Here is a 19351-nt window from a genome sequence, read left to right as displayed (position 1 = left end):
TTGAGATGATCCTATGGTTTTTATCCTTCAAGTTGTTGATATGATGTATCACGTTGATTGATTTGCATATATTGAAGAATCCTTGCATCCCAGGGATAAACTCCACTTGATCCTGGTGTATGATTTTTTTAATGTGCTGTTGCAGTCTGTTAGCTAGTATTTTGTTGAGGATTTTTGCATCTAGATTCATCAGTGATATTGGTCTGTAGTTTTCTTTTTTTGTGACATCTTTGCCTGGTTTTGGTATCAGGGTGATGGTAGCCTCGTAGAATGAGTTTGGGAGTGTTCCTCCTTCTGCAATATTTTGGAAGAGTTTGAGAAGGATAGGTGTTAACTCTTCTCGAAATGTTTGATAGAATTCACCCGTGAACCCATCTGGTCCTGGGCTTTTGTGTGTTGGGAGATTTTTAATCACTGCCTCAATTTCCGTACTTGTGATTGGTCTGTTCATGGTTTCTATTTCTTCCTGGTTCAGTCTTGGAAGATTGTATTTTTCTAAGAATGTATCCATTTCTTCCAGGTTATCCAATTGATTGGCATCTAGTTGCTTGTAGTAGTCTCTCATGATGTTTTGTATTTCTGAGGTGTCCGTTGTTACTTCTCCTTTTTCATTTCTAATTCTGTTGATTTGCATCTTCTCCCTTTTTTTCTTGATGAGTCTGGCTAATGGTTTATCAATTTTGTTAATCTTCTCAAAGAACCAGCTTTTAGTTTTATTTATTTTTCTTATGGTTTCCTTCCTTTCTTTTTCATTTATTTCTGCTCTGATCTTTATGATTTCTTTCCTTCTGCTCACTTTGGGGTTTCTTTGTTCTTCTTTCTCTAGTTGTTTGAGGTGTAAGGTTAGGTTGTTTATTCGATCATTTTCTTGTTTCTTAAGGTAGGACTGTATTGCTATAAACTTCCCTCTTAGAACTGCTTTTGCTGCATCCCATAGGTTTTGGGTTGTTGTGTTTTCGTTGTCATTTGTTTCTAGATATTTTTTGATTTCCTCTTTGATTTCTTTAGTGATTCCTTGGTTGTTTAAGAGTGAATTGTTTAGCCTCCATGTGTTTGTCTTTTTTGTAGTTTTTTTCCTGTAATTGATATCTAGTCTCATGGCGTTGTGGTCTGAGAAGATGCTTGATATGATTTCAGTTTTCTTGAATTTGCTGAGGTTTGATTTGTGACCCAAGATGTGATCTATCCTGGAAAATGTTCCGTGTGCACTTGAGAAGAAAGGGTAGTCTGTCGTTTTTGGATGGAATGTCCTATAAATATCAATTGAGTCGAGATGGTCTAATGTGTCATTTAAAGCTTGTGTGTCTTTCTTTATTTTCTGTTTGGATGATCTGTCCATTGATGTAAGTGGGGTGTTCAAGTCTCCCACTATTATTGTGTTACTGTCGATGTCCCCTTTTATAGCTGTTAGCGTTTGCCTTATGTATTGAGGTACTCCTATATTGGGGGCATAGATATTTACCATTGTGATATGTTCTTCTTGAATGGATCCCTTGATCATTCTGTAGTGTCCTTCCTTGTCTCTTTTAATAGTCTTTACTTTCAAGTCTAATTTGTCTGATATGAGTATTGCTACTCCAGCTTTCTTTTGACTTCCATTTGCATGGAATATCTTTTTCCATCCCTTTACTTTCAGTCTATATGTATCCCTTGGTCTGAAGTGAGTTTCTTGTAGGCAGCATATAGAAGGGTCTTGTTTTTGTATCCATTCAGCCAGTCTGTGTCTTTTGGTTGGAGCATTTAATCCATTTACATTTAAAGTGATTATTGACATGTGTGTTCCAATTACCATTTTCTGAATTGTTTTGGGTTTGTATTTGTAGGTGTTTTCCTTTTCTTGTGTTTCCTACTTAGAGAAGTTCCTTTAGCACTTGTTGTAAGGCTGGTTTGGTGGTGCTGAATTCTCTTAACTTTTGCTTGCCTGGAAAGCTTTGGATTTCTCCCTCAAATCTGAATGAGATTCTTGCTGGGTAGAGTATTCTTGGCTGTAGGTTTCTCTCTTTCAGGACTTTCAGTATATCCTGCCATTCCCTTCTGGCCTGCAGAGTTTCTGTAGAAAGGTCAGCTGTTATCCTTATGGGTTTTCCCTTATATGTTGTTTGTTGCTTTTCTCTTGCTGCTTTTAATATTTTTTCTTTGTGTTGAATTGTCGTTAGTTTGATTAATATGTGTCTTGGTGTATTTCTCCTTGGGTTTATTCTGTATGGGACTCTGTGCTTCTTGGACTTGGTTAATTATTTCCTTTCCCATGTTGGGGAAGTTTTCCACTATAACCTCTTCAAATATTTTCTCAGACCCTTTCTTGTTTTCTTCTTCTGGGATGCCTATAATTCGAATGTTGGTACGTTTAAGGTTATCACTGAGGTCTCTGAGACTGTCTTCTATTCTTTTTATTCTTTTTTCTTTTTCCTGCTCTGTGGCGTTTATTTCTCCCATTCTATCTTCCAACTCACTTATTCGTTCTTCTGCCTCAGTCATTCTGCTGGTTATAGCATCTAGAGTATTTTTAATTTCAGTTATTTTGTTATCCATTGCTGTTTGTTTTTCTGAGTTCTTATGGACTGTTTCTTGTAGTTTCTCTATTTTGTTATTGAGATTTTGTATCATTTTCACTATCATTACTCTAAATTCTTTTTCAGGCATTTTTGCTATTTCCTCCTCATTTATTTGGTCTTGTGGGTTTTTTTCCTGCTCCTTTGCCTGCATGGTGTTTCTTTGTTTCCTCATGGTTGTCCAAACTTTTGGGGTTGCTTGTCCTGGTGATAGAGGTGTTTATAGAAGACTGTCCAAGCCTCAGACTAATGTCCAAGTATTGGATTAAACAAATATTAAGTCTTGCACAAAAGAAATGTCAGACACTCTTTGGATTTGATTCAGATGATGAAAGTAAGTCTTCTGTCTTCTCAGTAGGTATATCTGCACTGCGCAGCCTTCCGAGGTGTTCTTTTGGAGGAGGGGCTTCTGAAGGGTTCAGGGTTTTGTTTTCCCTTGTGGAAGGTTGATGTTCCCGGTGTAAATGTGGAGCTTCCCTAAAGTGAGATCCTTGGGACTCCACTCAGTCCCAGCCAGCCCGGAACCACCCAGTGATGGTTTTTAAATATCATTTGCCACATGGCTTTCATAGGAACCTTTTGTCCAAAGTTTGAGATGCTTGTTTTTGGTGAATACCTCAGATAATTTTAGTTAGTGTGTGGCATTGAATGCAATTGGTTTATGCATTGAAAATGATATCCTGTTTTTAATTCTCTTTAAGCCCTCTGGTTGAGTCAAGGAGGAGAAAATCTCAGCTTGGTGCTAACAGCCCTTTAACACCCCTCTAGCCTTTTCTTAACTCCCTTTCAAAAAGAGGAATCTTTCCTCCCACCCAAGTTTCCAGCTCAAATTGAATAACATCATTGGTCTCATTGTTTATTTTTATGTTTTCCTACTTTTTATGAGAAGCCATACTGGTACTGTATTTAAAATAATGACACAGAGCTTCCTTTTTTGCATCCATTTATTTAATTACAAAGGTGAATTACAGCTGGGACAGAAATTCTCACAGTGTTGTTCCAGTGACTGAGGCTGGGACCCATGGTGGGGGAGTGAGCTCCAGCGGGAGACCCACCAATAATCCCCGATGGCCTTGGACAGGACCTTGACCACGAGTCTCTGTAATACCTGACATTGTGGAGCACTGTATGTGGAATGTTGTGACTGTCCCTCATCCCTATCCATTTGTGAGTGTGAGGACCTTGCATTTGGTGAAGAGGAGAGTCACACTCGTGTCCAGAGAGTTCTGTGGGTTAGTGACCAGGCAAGAAGTCTCCTTACTTGGCAGATTAAGAGCAGGAATACACCAACACTGAAGGATGTGTAAATCAAGCCTGACTTTGTGAATAGAATGACTCAGAAGATGGGATTAAATGGTTTAATGATAGTCATTGTGAATCACAGTGTCAGCTTTAGTATAATTCTAACGATGTACTTGCTAGCGCTAATGAGGGTTGATAGAATGAAATTAACAATGTCCAAACAGCTGTACACTTTCACAACAAAGGAGCTGTATCTCAGAGCAGACTGATACATCTTCTCCATGGGGGATTTTAGTCAATTGATTTGTTTTTTCTTTTTTAGGATATATTTAAATTTGCAAGAACTTCTCCTGTCCCAAGACAAAAGAGGTCCATTGTGGTATCTCCCATTTTAATTCCAGAGAATCAGAGACAACCTTTCCCAAGAGATGTTGGCAAGGTAAGTCAGACAAAAGACAAATACCAAAGCATGTTTTTATTATGAGATGAGCGTACACGAGGCAAGCAGACTCTGACTGGCTTGGCAACCAGCAGGAACTGGCCTAAGCTCCTCTATGGTAAGAGGCCAAAAGGTTTTGCCAAGAAAAGAATGTCAAAAGGTCATGAAAAAGGCAATTTATGGAAAACAAAATAACACCTTTGAATGGCATGATTTGGAGATCTACATGGTAGATAATGATGTAAGAGTTGTGACATGAGGATGTCATTGGTTAAGCAATAGACTCACTGTCTTTGTAGATGCTGCCCAGGCCATCAGCCAGGTACGTCCCCTTAGTATACCAGTATGATGATACGTGCCCTTTCACTTAGATCCTAGTCTTCAAATGTGTAGGTCCCGGAGCACCACTGGGGCAGCTCTCTAACAACAAAACCAGATCAAAGGAACTAAATCATACTGACCAGATCCAGAAAGCACTGTTGAATGAGTCAGAGCAACAACTTTTCCAGAAAGAAATATTCACTGTTAAATAGGCAGATACACTGATGTTGCCTGGTCAACACATCCTTTCCCCATAGGAAAGCCAACATGGAGAATTGAATTTTAACCAGTTCGTATTTTTCAGTGGTCTTGCAATTTGAACAATGGTGGTTAATTTAGTGGATGATGTGAGTGGGTGATGCTACTAGATTGTTTGTCTATTCATCGAATAAACAAGGAGCACCTGTTATATGCCAGACTCCAAGATTGAGATTGGCTGAATGGAGGTGTGAACAAGCATACAAGCCCCTATTGTTATAGAGCTTGTGTTCTAGCGGGAAGATAGAGTTTTCAATGAGTAAATAAATAAACAAGAAAATTGCAGAAGATAACAAATGCTGTGAATAACAAAAACGGGGTGATGTGAAGAAGAGTAAAGGGCAGGACAAGGGTGTGGAGGGAGGAGGGAACCTTGACACAAATGGCTGGGAAAGGTTGGGCCGCATCACTGACATCTGAGTGGGGGCAGGAAGGATGGGAAAGGGACAGCCATGGGAAGATCTGGGTAAACCATGTTCTTGGTGGAGGGAACTGCGTGTGCAAAGGCCTGGAGGTGGGAAGGAATGAGGTGCATCTGACAAGCAAAAAGCCAAGTTGGCTGCAATGCAGTGAACAAGGAAAAGAGTGATAAGAGTTGAAGTCAGAGGAGCTGGCCTGACATGTGGGCCTGGGAGACCATGGTGATGAGCAGGGTTTTCATGATGCATGGAGCCAGAAACCAGTGGAAAGTCTCCCAGGTGCGTGTGCGTGTGTGTGTGTTGAAATATCTCTCTGGCTGCCTTGTAGGGAATGATCCCTGGGAGCAGAGAGGTAGGGAGGAGTGGACACAAAGAAACGGCCAAGGAGAAGGTTTCGTAGTGACCTGGGCAAGAGGTTAGGGTGGCTTGGACTATTATAAATCTATTTCTATTGGAAATTAGAAGCATTAATAATCCAATATCCTGATAATAACCATATTTATGATTTTAAGCTATCATTGTGCCAAAGATGCCTTTCTTTAAGCAGAATCTTGCCAGGTTTCCAGGGTATGATGCAAAGAGAAGCAGAGCTGTTCTTAGTGGACGGTGGTAGGGCCAATGGGCCCTGGCCCTTTGGGTAGCCCTGGTCTCTGTGGTGGCCTTTGTGTAGGTTTCCCCAAAGCCAAGGCTAGCACTTGCCAAGGGGGTCAGAGTCCTCTAGTCTTCAAGACGCTGCCCCGAGACAGTTTGAGACACAAGTTATATCCTTGTTCTGTAGGTCTCCTTCATGTACGCTTGGTATTTTCAACCCTTGCTGTGCATCAGAATCACCTAGATCAGTTAAAATACAGATGCCAGTCTCCCAGAGACTGATTCAGTTGGTCAGGAGTTGAAGACCAAACACCAGCATTTTTTAGAAGATCCCGGGTGATTCCGATGTTCAGCCAGGTTGGGAATCGCTGGTCTAGACCAGTCCTACTGCAAGAGTGCTATAGACCAACAGCACTAGCATCGCCTGGTCGCTTGCCACAAGTGCCTCCTCTCCTGTCCCACCCCAGAACCATGGAACCAGAAACGCTCGGGGTGAAGCCAGGAACTCGTTTTTCACTTGCCTTCCATGTGATTCCGATGCACACTCAAGTTTACAGAGGTCTGACCTAAAATACTGTCTCCTCCTCTGCCTGCCACTAAACTATAATGCTTTCAGTATTAGAATTTCAGTTCCATTAATTAGTTTACAACAAGGGTGTATGATCACATCTCAGTTGCCTGGAAATGTGGTTGTCCTGGCATAATTATTATTAACACCAGCTTGCCCCTTAAACCTATCCAGCTTTGGACAATAAATTATGTGGTCATCCTAAAGCTTCTTTCAACCCCATGCATTCATCCCTCTGAGTATATTTAGGGAGTTTTCACAAGGTTGTTTCCTTGAGATACATAATGGAACAGTAAGTTTGCAGCTAACTAAGGACATTCTTCTGCACGATTTCTTACTTGTTACAGCCTCCGAATGCAATTTGTTTTTCAAGCTGAAAACTTCTCTCTCCTTAGCCCCTGTGTACTGCCCACGTGGGCTTTCAACCTGGATTCTCTACAAACAACAGTGTTTCTAAGTGCCGTAGTCTAACATCATAATGGTGTGAAAGCCTCCCAAACCTCCAGATGGCTTTTACAGAATAACTGTACGACCTTGCAAAAATTATATGTTTGTCCATGCTTCTTAGGCCTTTGAAGGAACATATTTTCCTCTTTGTCTCTGCTTGTTTTTATTCATTCCTCTTATTCTTTTGTTTATGTCATATCATATCCTAATCAACTCCACCAGTAGCTGAACAAGTAAGGCTCCGTCGAGCTGTGCGAGGGTGTAGGAGTCTTCACTGAGTGCTGGGGAGGCTGGGAGACCAAAGACGCAGAGCTTTGGCCTCCACACATCACCGCTCCCGTCCACCCAAACTCTGTGACTCAGGAGCTCATTCCGTGTAGAATGCCATTTGAAGAAGAGATTCTGTGGGCATAAAGGCAGTTGTGTTACTTTGGGTTCCCTGAGATAAGAATTCAAACGCAGGTAATTTCTATACCAGCACGACTGGTAATGGCGTGAAGGAGTGAAGGAGTGAAGCAGGAAAGGGAAAGCAGTCAGTTGAGAAGCCTGTTTACCACTGTGGGTGACTGGATTGTAATCGCATGGAGAAAGGCCAGGCAATGGTGTAAGGCACACTCTCAGGGTTATCCCGTCCACGGGGGAAGTAGCTAAGGTGTTTATACACTGACCCTATCAGTCTGGCTGAGGGCTACTCCCAGAGGTGTAAGTTCCCCCAGCACATCTGTCATGCCCTGTGTTCTGTGCACAGGCACGATGGCCTTCTGAGGCTTAGGGGAGAGCCTTTAGGCATTGCGACAGCTGGAAGTCTGCTGGTATGCCCTGAAAAGGTGAGGTGCAAAGGAAGGGACAGCACTGATGACTTCTGCTCTATCACTAAACTTGATATGAATATTACTGCTTTGCAGGCTAGGTTTTCTCTATCTCATCCCCTGCTCCCAACTTGTTTCCTCAGCTAACTTTCTTATGCGGCGTGCCTTTGAAGACACTGCACTTGACTCTCTCCAGTAATAAGTACTTTCTGCATCCCAGGAGGGAAAACCCAATTCATATCAGCAATATACATTTGGCATCTGCTGTTTACAAGGTGCTGTGCAAGGGGCTACTGCTTTAATGGCAAAGCAAACAGAGTGGTCCTTGATCTCATAGGATTAGAGAAGAGTAGAAAAAAATCATCACAAATTCATTATTTGTCACAGTAAAGTATAAGTACTTTTCATCTATTATGTTGAATTTTCATAATAACAGCTCCATGAGGATCACCTTCGAAGGCGCCAAATGAGGGTAGTGAGACGTGGAGGAATGACATAACCTGTCCCAAGTCACGCACTTTACTGCAGGGGCACGCTTCGTGCCAGCTCTGAGATCTCACAGTCTGCAGTCTCAGCCAGTATGCTCAGGGCCACTCAGTGCAACCTGAGAATTCTCTTCCATGGAGTGAACTGTCCCTGCTGAGAATTGCTTTCTTTAAAATATCATTAAAGGGGGAGAAAAAGATGGCGGCGAAGTAGAGAGACGTGGAGTGCATCCCTCTCCACAGATGCATTGGGAATGCACGGAAGGACACAGTCATTCCCACAGAGAACCAGCTGAACACCAGCAGACGGCCTCGGACACCAGAAAGGGCTGCGGAGAACCTGACATAGCCGACTGAATATTCGTCTAATCCAATACTTGGACATTAGTCTGAGGCTTGGACAGTCTTCTATAAACACCTCTATCACCAGGACAAGCAACCCCAAAAGCTTGGACAACCATGAGGAAACAAAGAAACACCATGCAGGCAAAGGAGCAGGAAAAAAACCCACAAGACCAAATAAATGAGGAGGAAATAGGAAAAATGCCTGAAAAAGAATTTAGAGTAATGATAGTAAAAATGATACAAAATCTCGATAACAAATTAGAGAAAGTACAAGAAACAGTTCACAAGAACTCAGAAAAACAAACAGCAATGGATAACAAAATAACTGAAATTAAAAATACTCTAGATGCTCTAACCAGCAGAATGACTGAGGCAGAAGAACAAATAAGTGAGTTGGAAGATAGAATGGAAGAAATAAACGCCACAGAGCAGGAAAAAGATAAAAAAATAAAAAGACTAGAAGACAGCCTCAGAGACCTCAGTGATAACCTTAAACGTACCAACATTTGAATTATAGGCATCCCAGAAGAAGAAGAAAACAAGAAAGGGTCTGTGAAAATATTTGAAGAGGTTATAGTGGAAAACTTCCCCAACATGGGAAAGGAAATAATGAACCAAGTCCAAGAAGCACAGAGAGTCCCATACAGAATAAACCCAAGGAGAAATACACCAAGACACATATTAATCAAACTAACGACAATTCAACACAAAGAAAAAATATTAAAAGCAGCAAGAGAAAAGCAACAAACAACATATAAGGGAAAACCCATCAGGATAACAGCTGACCTTTCTACAGAAACTCTGCAGGCCAGAAGGGAATGGCAGGATATACTGAAAGTCCTGAAAGAGAGAAACCTACAGCCAAGAATACTTTACCCAGCAAGAATCTCATTCAGATTTGAGGGAGAAATCCAAAGCTTTCCAGACAAGCAAAAGTTAAGAGAATTCAGCACCACCAAACCAGCCTTACAACAAGTGCTAAAGGAACTTCTCTAAGTAGGAAACACAAGAAAAGGAAAACACCTACAAATACAAACCCAAAACAATTCAGAAAATGGTAATTGGAACACACATGTCAATAATCACTTTAAATGTCAATGGATTAAATGCTCCAACCAAAAGACACAGACTGGCTGAATGGATACAAAAACAAGACCCTTCTATATGCTGCCTACAAGAAACCCACTTCAGACCAAGGGATACATATAGACTGAAAGTGAAGGGATGGAAAAAGATATTCCATGCAAATGGAAGTCAAAAGAAAGCTGGAGTAGCAATACTCATATCAGACAAATTAGACTTGAAAGTAAAGACTATTAAAAGAGACAAGGAAGAGCACTACATAATGATCAAGGGATCCATCCAAGAAGAACATATCACAATGGTAAATATCTATGCCCCCAATATAGGAGCACCTCAATACATAAGGCAAATGCTAACAGCTATAAAAGGGGACATCAACAGTAACACAATTATAGTGGGAGACTTGAACACCCCACTTACATCAATGGACAGATCATCCAAACAGAAAATCAATAAAGACACACAAGCTTTAAATGACACATTAGACCATCTCGACTTAATTGATATTTATAGGACATTCCATCCAAAAACGACAGACTACACTTTCTTCTCAAGTGCACACGGAACATTTTCCAGGATAGATCACATCTTGGGTCACAAATCAAACCTCAGCAAATTCAAGAAAATTGAAATCATATCAAGCATCTTCTCAGACCACAACGCCATGAGACTAGATATCAATTACAGGAAAAAAACTGCAAAAAATACAAACACATGGAGGCTAAACAATTCACTCTTAAACAACCAAGGAATCACTACAGAAATCAAAGAGGAAATCAAAAAGTATCTAGAAACAAATGACAACGAAAACACAACAACCCAAAACCTATGGGACGCAGCAAAAGCAGTTCTAAGAGGGAAGTTTATAGCAATACAGTCCTACCTTAAGAAACAAGAAAATGATTGAATAAACAATCTAACCTTACACCTCAAACAACTAGAGAAAGAAGAACAAAGAAACCCCAAAGTGAGCAGAAGGAAAGAAATCGTAAAGATCAGAGCAGAAATAAATGAAAAAGAAAGGAAAGAAACCATAAGAAAAATAAATAAAACTACAAGCTGGTTCTTTGAGAAGATTAACAAAATTGATAAACCATTAGCCAGACTCATCAAGAAAAAAAGGGAGAAGATGCAAATCAACAGAATTAGAAATGAAAAAGGAGAAGTCACAACGGACACCTCAGAAATACAAAACATCATGAGAGACTACTACAAGCAACTATATGCCAATCAATTGGATAACCTGGAAGAAATGGATACATTCTTAGAAAAATACAATCTTCCAAGACTGAACCAGGAAGAAATAGAAACCATGAACAGACCAATCACAAGTACAGAAATTGAGGCAGTGATTAAAAATCTCCCAACACACAAAAGCCCAGGACCAGATGGGTTCACAGGCGAATTCTATCAAACATTTCGAGAAGAGTTAACACCTATCCTTCTCAAACTCTTCCAAAATATTGCAGAAGGCGGAGCACTCCCAAACTCATTCTATGAGGCTACCATCACCCTGATACCAAAACCAGGCAAAGATGTCACAAAAAAAGAAAACTACAGACCAATATCACTGATGAATATAGATGCAAAAATCCTCAACAAAATACTAGCTAACAGACTGCAACAGCACGTTAAAAAAATCATACACCACGATCAAGTGGGGTTTATCCCTGGGATGCAAGGATTCTTCAATATACGCAAATCAATCAATGTGATACATCATATCAACAACTTGAAGGATAAAAACCATATGATCATTTCAATAGATGCAGAAAAAGCTTTTGACAAAGTTCAACATCCATTTATGATAAAAGCTCTCCAGAAAATGGGCATAGAAGGAAATTACCTCAACATCATAAAAGCCATATATGACAAACCAAAAGCCAACATTGTTCTCAATGGAGAAAAACTGGAAGAATTCCCTCTAAGAACAGGAACAAGACAAGGGTGTCCACTCTCACCACTGTTATTCAACATAGTTTTGGAAGTGTTAGCCACAGCAATCAGAGAAGAAAAAGAAATTAAAGGAATCCAAATTGGAAAAGAAGAAGTAAAATTATCACTCTTTGCAGATGACATGATACTATATATAGAAAACCCTAAAGACTCTACCAGAAAACTGCTAGCGCTCATTGATGAGTTTAGTAAAGTAGCAGGATACAAAATTAATGCACAGAAATCTCTTGCATTCCTATACACTAACAACGGAAGAGCAGAAAGAGAAATTAAGGAAACTCTCCCATTCACCATTGCAACCAAAAGAATCAAATACCTAGGAATAAACCTGCCTAAGGAGGCAAAAGATCTGTATGCAGAAAACTTTAAGACATTGATGAAAGAAATCAAAGATGACATAAACAGATGGAGGGGTATACCATGTTCCTGGATTGGAAGAATCAACATCGTGAAAATGACTGTACTACCCAAAGCAATTTACAGATTTAATGCAATCCCGATCAGATTACCAATGGCATTTTTCACAGAACTAGAGCAAGAAATCTTACAATTTGTATGGAAACGCAAAAGACCCCGAATAGCCAAAGCAATCTTGAGAAGGAAAAATGGAGTTGGTGGAATCAGGCTTCCTGACTTCAAACTATACTACAAGGCCATAGTGATCAAGACAGTATGGTACTGGCACAAAAATAGAAAGGAAGATCAATGGAACAGAATAGAGAACTCAGAAGTAAGCCCAAACACATATGGGCACCTTATCTTTGACAAAGGAGGCACGAGTATACAATGGAAAAAAGACAGCCTCTTCAATAAGTGGTGCTGGGAAAATTGGACAGCAACATGTAAAAGAATGAAATTAGAACACTTCCTAACACCATACACAAAAATAAACTCCAAATGGATTAAAGACCTACATATAAGGCCAGACACTATCAAACTCCTAGAGGAAAACATAGGCAGAACACTCTTTGACATACATCAAAGCAACATCCTTTTTGACCCACCTCCTAGAATCATGGAAATAAAATCAAGAATAAACGAATGGGACCTCATGAAACTTAAAAGCTTTTGCACAGCAAAAGAAACCATAAACAAGACTAAAAGGCAACCCTCAGAATGGGAAAAAATAATTGCCTATGAAACAACAGACAAAGGATTAACCTCCAAAATATACAAGCAGCTCATGCAGCTTCATACCAAAAAAGCAAATAACCCAATCCACAAATGGGCAGAAGACCTAAATAGACATTTCTCCAAAGAAGACATACAGATGGCCAACAAACACATGAAAAGATGCTCAACATCACTCATCATCAGAGAAATGCAAGTCAAAGCCACAATGAGGTATCACCTCACACCAATCAGAATGGCCATCATCACAAAGTCTGGAAACAACAAATGTTGGAGAGGGTGTGGAGAAAAGGGAACTCTCCTGCACTGTTGGTGGGACTGTAAGTTGGTACAGCCACTATGGAAAACAATTTGGAGGTTCCTTAAAAAACTACAAATAGAACTACCATATGATCCAGTAATCCCACTCCTGGGCATATACCCAAAGAAAACCATAATCCCAAAAGAAACGTGTACCATAATGTTTATTGCAGCACTCTTTACAATAGCCAGGACATGGAAGCAACCTAAATGCCCATCAACAAATGAATGGATACAGAAGATGTGGCATATATATACAATGGAATATTACTCAGCTATAAAAAGGGATGAGATGGAGCTATATGTAATGAGGTGGATAGAACTACAATCTGTCATACAGAGTGAAGTAAGTCAGAAAGAGAAAGACAAATATTGTATGCTAACTCACATATACGGAATCTAAAAATGGTACTGATGAACTCAGTGACAAGAACAGGGAAGCAGATACAGTGAATGGACTGGAGAACTCGAGGTATGGGAGGGGGCGGGGGATGAAGGGGAAACTGAGAAGAAGCGGGAGAGTAGTACAGACATATATATACTACCAACTGTAAAATAGTCAGTGGGAAGTTGTTGTATAACAAAGGGAGTCCAACTCGAGGATGGAAGATGCCTTAGAGGACTGGGGCAGGGAGGGTGGGGGGGAATCGGGGGGGGCGTCAAGGAAGGGAGGGAATATGGGGATATGTGTATAAAAACAGTTGATTGAACCTGGTGTACCCCCCAAAAAAATAAAATAAAAAAAAATAATAATAATAAAAAATATCATTAAAGCTAAGTTTAATTCCTTGAAATGTACCAAAAAATAAGATGGTTAAAGGGGTTTGATCAATGGATAGATATATGACAAAGCAAGTATAGCAAAATGTAAATGGTAGAATCTAGGTAATGAGCACAGTTGATCATCATGAACTTCTTTCAACTTTCCTATGCATTTGAAAATTTCATAATACAGTATTGGGAAAAATTAAGTTTAACAAAATATAAAATTATTATAAAAGGTGGAAGGGCTGGCATGTTGGCACAAAAGTACTCTGTCTTACAATTCAGGAATGTGAAGGAGACCAATTATTTGTCTCTTTATTTTTCTTTTTGTCATTTTTATCACAATCTGAATTTCTTTAAAGAAAGAAGACACCTAAAGGGTAAGGATATCGAAAGCGAGGTGCTACAGCAGATTCGCCCCCTGTGGGAGGTCTTTCACAGCTGAAGGCTGTGCCAGGTAGAATTGTATATTCACTAAAAGGCTATTCAGGCTGCTCTAGGAATTAGACAAAGTTTTAACGTAAGCATATTTTATCTATCTGCAAAATAATTAATTAGTTGGTAAGCAGCTAAATTACTAGAATTTGGGGGCTGATGTTCCATCACATCTCTCGATGTTTCTGGAAAAAAGGGTAAAACACCCAGTTGTGAACACAATTCCTCAAACCTGTAATTTTCTTCCCATGTTTGAACTCTGGACAGCAGAGGGGATCTGGGAGTGTGTGCCTTGGAGAGAAATGTGTAGTTCCCAAAATATGCTTTTTTTATCCCCCTCCCCCTTCAGTGTAGGACTATTTCAAAATTTGGGCCATAAATAATTTCTCAGTTTTACCAATTTCCACTATTAAATATTTGATTGCATCTTTAGAGATTTTTGAGTTCTTGGGCCCTATTGATTGAGAGCAGGGGGCTTTAAATCTGTGAGGCAGCAAGGAGGTCTTTGGGAGAGGTGTTTTATTCTGTTTTATATTAAGTTTGAAAGATAAGTCATTTATGAAATGCTTATTAGAGATTCTACTTTCATCACAAACCCTTTTCATCAAAACCAATGAAAGCACATTTTACTGAAAATCCTTTTTTTATATCCTCTATAAATTGGTCGAATGGGTATCTTTAACCCAGGATGGAAGAAATATGTAATGGGACCGTGTGCTTTTTGTAAAGGGAATCAACACAGATCATTAGACCAAATCATGAAAACCACTCAACCAGGACTCTGCTTTGATTGTGTCATGAATGTAAGTCACACATGAGGACAATTTATGGCAGGCCCTAAACATTTCTCAGAGTTCTGGGTGTGTGGTTGGTTCAAGGTCTCCCCACATCCAAGTACTCTGTATCTCCCCTTTATGCCCACCCATGCAAACAGGTGCTAAGGAGTCTTAACAGCCTTGGAACTGAATCTGTTTTACTCCATGTAATAGTCCTTTGCAACACTTTGAGAACCCATGGGTGCCAAGCCGCATCCCCAGAAGCTGGATCCGAAAGCTGACACTAGATCCGTCTCCATCGAGCACTGGTCCAGCTCACCTTTCTACTGAAATGTAGACGTAGGGTAACTTCCGCCAACCCATTGCCTGATTTGTTTTATATAATCATCAGCCTTTTAAAATCCATTTTTCACACCTTTTAGTCAAGTCTAACTACATGCCACTTCTCAAAAATTTACATCTGTTTAATTTCCCCATTTCAAAACAAGTAGCAGTTTTATTCAGTGACTAAAAGTTACCATTGGTTGCTATATACAAGAGATATTTGAATATAGGTGATTTAAGATGTCCAGAAGCTCAATGCTAAAAATTTCTTTGTGAGATGAGCAGCAGAATTATTTCTACGTTCAGCAACCCCAGTTGTACATATGCCTTTCATTCTTCCCTGACTTTGAATTCTTCCCACTTCCTGGGACACACCCTCTTCATCCTCATTCCATAGGGCCGCCCCACGTACATTCTAAGGCTGCACATCCAATGGAGCGCTTGCATCAGTGCAGAAAGTTCCACGTCTACTCTGTCCAACACGGCAGCCTCTAACCACACGTGGCTGTTGAGCACTTGAAATGTGACTAGTGGTACTGAGGAACTGGAGTTTTACACTTTATTAAATTTTAACTAATTTTAAACTGAAAGACTACTGCTTGATCCAATTATTGGAACAACTTGCATGTGAATCTGACTTTCCAACTGTAAATTTTTTTTATTGAAGTATAGTTGATTTACAATGTAATGTTAGTTTCAGGGGTACAGCAAGGTGATTTGGTTATACGTATATATTTTTTTCAGATTATTTTCCATTATGGGTTATTACAAGATACTGAATCAATCTTGTAAGTTTTAATCTTAATACAGATTAAATATTTTTGTTGAAAGTATAAAGTCCAAATTGAGATGTAAGTTAGGATTTTAAAACTTAGTACATACACACACACAAAGGAGTGGAACGTATCTCATTAATAACCCTTATATAGATGTCATGTTGCAATAAAATTATTTTGGATATATTGGTGTGATTAAAATTAATCTCATGGGTTTTTTTGTTTTTTTTGTTTTTTTTACTTTTTTTAGTGTAGCTACCAGAAATTTTTAACTTATTTATACAGCTTGTGTTATATTTCTCTTGGGCAGTGCTGGGCTAAAGCCTATTTTTTTTTTAATTTTTATTTTATATTGGAGTATAGTTCATTAACAATGTTGTGTTAGTTTCAGGTGTACAGCAAAGTGATTCAGTTGAACATATACATGTATCTATTCTTTTTCAAATTCTTTTCCCATTTAGGTTATTACGGAATATTGAGCAGAATTCCCCACGCTATATAGTAGGCCTTGTTGGTTGTCTCTTTTGAACACAGCAGTCGCTCTCCCCCATGGAAGTTTTGTTTGCTCTCCTTCACACATAGTTTACACCTCCGAGATGACACAACACCTTTTGAGTAGCAATATAGTTTCTCTGGTGTTTTCCTTATCTTCCCATTAACTGTAACTTATCCAGGGTAGGTAGTGATCCCGTGCAGGGTCTAACACACAGTAGGGACTAAAATATTCTTTGACTTGAGTTCTAGCCAGGTCTATGGTTGGTTGGCTAAGATATTCACTGGTTACTAATTTAAGTGATCATAGCTGGTTTGTTGTTAGAAAGGAACTAACAGACCATTATATGATCAGTCTGGATGTTTCCAGCAAATTTTAATTTTCCACAACGGCAGTGGGGCCACCAGATGAAATTGCTTGGCAGTCAACCAGTTATGTCAGGTCATATAAGCATTCTTCGCACATTGCGATAGATGGATTCTGTGTGCGTGCATGCGTGCGTGAGTGCACACACACATGAAGGTGGGGGGAGGGAGACAGAGAAAGAGGGTAAAAGGGAGAAAGAGTGAGAAAAGACAGTGCCTGTATTTCTGCATTTGCTCATGCATGCTCATAATGATATTTTAAATCTACTCAAATAAAAAACTCAAAACTTCTATTCACAACCGAACAGAGTTAATTCTAACTTATTTTGACTAAGTCTAATGAAAGCTTATATTCACCATTAGCAAGTGTTGCCCTCTTTCTGCAAAGTTTAATTGATGATAAAACATAATTGAGTTGTGTTGGTTCTTCGCCAAATACATATATATGCAAAAATGCCCTCTATGATAGACATCCAGCAAATAAAGGCATCTTAGCCTATAGAGGAAGCAATATTTTTAGCCCTGAGTTTATCACCCTTTCAGTTCTCAGTGTGAAGATTCCCAGGGCTTTACTGTTATGTACGTTTGGCCTCAGGCTGAATTTATATTTAATTATTTGTGAGCATTAAAGGATCTGGCATTTCAGCTTGAATTAGCACCCTAGAGGTGGGAGAGTTGAGGAATTTTCAAATTCAACTAGAATTTTCAACATTGAATGAGTGTCAGGACCTAAGCCAGACATGGCTATCCTTGTTGTGCTGTTCAGGTCTTAGAACAACCCTATAAAGCACTACACCTGTTTCTCAGATGGAGAAACGGAGACTGAGAGAAATTAAGTAACTCGCCCAAGGCAACCCAGGTAAAAGGGTAGTGGTACTGAAACCTAGAACTCTTCGACGATTTCTGCACCGTCACATAAGTGAGTGTTTACTTTCCATGGATCTTTGCTGTTTGCATAGCACGCGCACATGCAGAAACCACACGTACTCTCAGAAACCAATATTATGTCCCCGTGTACCCCTGAGGAAACTGAGGCCCAGCACCGTGCAAGACCGTCTACTCGCAGTACACACTGAGTCGTGTAAGGCAGTTCCTGCAGCATTGCCACCTGCCACGTGCTAGGGCTTTGCACGGATTTCAAAATAGCCCACGGCATGGGTTAAGGACTAGGCTGTTTGGAGACAGAGGAGAGGACACATACAAGCCAGGGGTCAGCCAGAGATGAGAAGCACTACTGCCTGCTCCCCAGCATCCTGCAGAGAGAGGTGCCAGGGCCTGGGCAAACAGCTGAGCGCATTGGATAGGTTTGCCAGAAGAGGGGTTCTGCTCCCATGATTCCCCCTTAGTTGGCCAGTGGACAGGTAATCAGACTTCTGAGAGTATCTGGCAGCCTGAGTGCAGGTACCCAGATGTATAGGAGTTATCCGAGATTCCAGGTGTCCAAAGCCAGGTGCCTAGGGCAGTGGTATACTGGGAAACTGGCTCTTGGGGGAGGGAGAGACCTGATTTGTAGTGTTTGCAGCGTTCTCTGGTGTAAATATCCCCACAGTGGCCACTTGCAAGCTGCCAACTTGCAAAAGTATTGACTATTTAGCACTTGGCTTTCATGAAGCAGTAGGAGCTGGCTTGGAGAGGGTCAGGATACACTGGCCCCATGTGGAATAGTGCTCTAGTGGAATCTCCAGTTGGGGAAGTGGCTTATCCATTCAGCCACTGGCTTTAGCTCGTTTCTTATCCAAGGTGGGCACCAGGGGTCATTTTTGGATGGCTCTGCTCCTTGCAGTGCATGAAGTGACTTGTGTAAGGTCCCACAGCCAGTGCAGAGTAGACGCAGACCTTGAACCTGTGTCTTTGAGCTCCTCCACATCGCTCCTCCTTTGCACAAAAATTCCCTGAGTCAGTTTTCCAAGGCTGACAAATTCTGTGACAATTGTCCCAACTCTATCTGGAAAATGAGGAAGGTAGAGATAAAATTCTCTGTGAATTGCGGAGAAATGAGGTTAACCTCACAAACGTTTACTTGATGTGTGTGTTTGCGCACTGAATCGAGGCCAGAGGTCATGTCTTATTTTAACGAGTAGACCACGTGTTGACAAGCAGAAAATGGCTCTCTTCGCTGTAAGGAAAGCTCCTCTCTTGCTTCAGACCACATGTTTTTTGTCAGTATCTCCGCTGACAACCCTGTTCAAAGGGAGCCACAGGAACAAAGGGAAAGCAGAAATGGCCAACTTTGGTGCAATTAAGAGATATCACGGCCAGTTTCTCTCGGCCCCAAACCACAGCTGACTCAGTCGATAGGGCTGTGATGGAGCAGGGCCCGGGGCACCATGGGGAATGGATTGGCCCTTTCATGGTCAGACCTCCAGTCCCAGGTGGGAAGAAGATCAAGGCAGAAATGGATGGAGACAGAAACAGGCCAATAGACGGTTTTCTGACGAGGGCGAGGGTTGAATGAAAAATGCACATTTATT

General features: G+C 40.5%; 1 protein-coding gene across 3 annotated transcripts in view; it reads left to right on the top strand.

The window, feature by feature from the left end:
* CDH13 (cadherin 13) overlaps positions 1 to 19351 on the top strand; it is a 1023084-nt gene that overhangs the window by 451924 nt on the left and 551809 nt on the right. For all 3 annotated transcript variants that reach the window (XM_057711305.1, XM_057711306.1, XM_057711307.1), the window contains exon 4: positions 4117 to 4233. In XM_057711305.1, coding sequence (XP_057567288.1) covers positions 4117 to 4233 — 117 coding nt within the window. The remainder of the gene's footprint in view (positions 1 to 4116; positions 4234 to 19351) is intronic.

This window comes from Hippopotamus amphibius, chromosome 16 (assembly GCF_030028045.1).
Source record: "Hippopotamus amphibius kiboko isolate mHipAmp2 chromosome 16, mHipAmp2.hap2, whole genome shotgun sequence".
NCBI lineage: Eukaryota > Metazoa > Chordata > Mammalia > Artiodactyla > Hippopotamidae > Hippopotamus > Hippopotamus amphibius.
The sequence above is the reverse complement of the archived record's forward strand: the minus strand, read 5'-3'. Positions and strand labels throughout refer to the sequence as shown.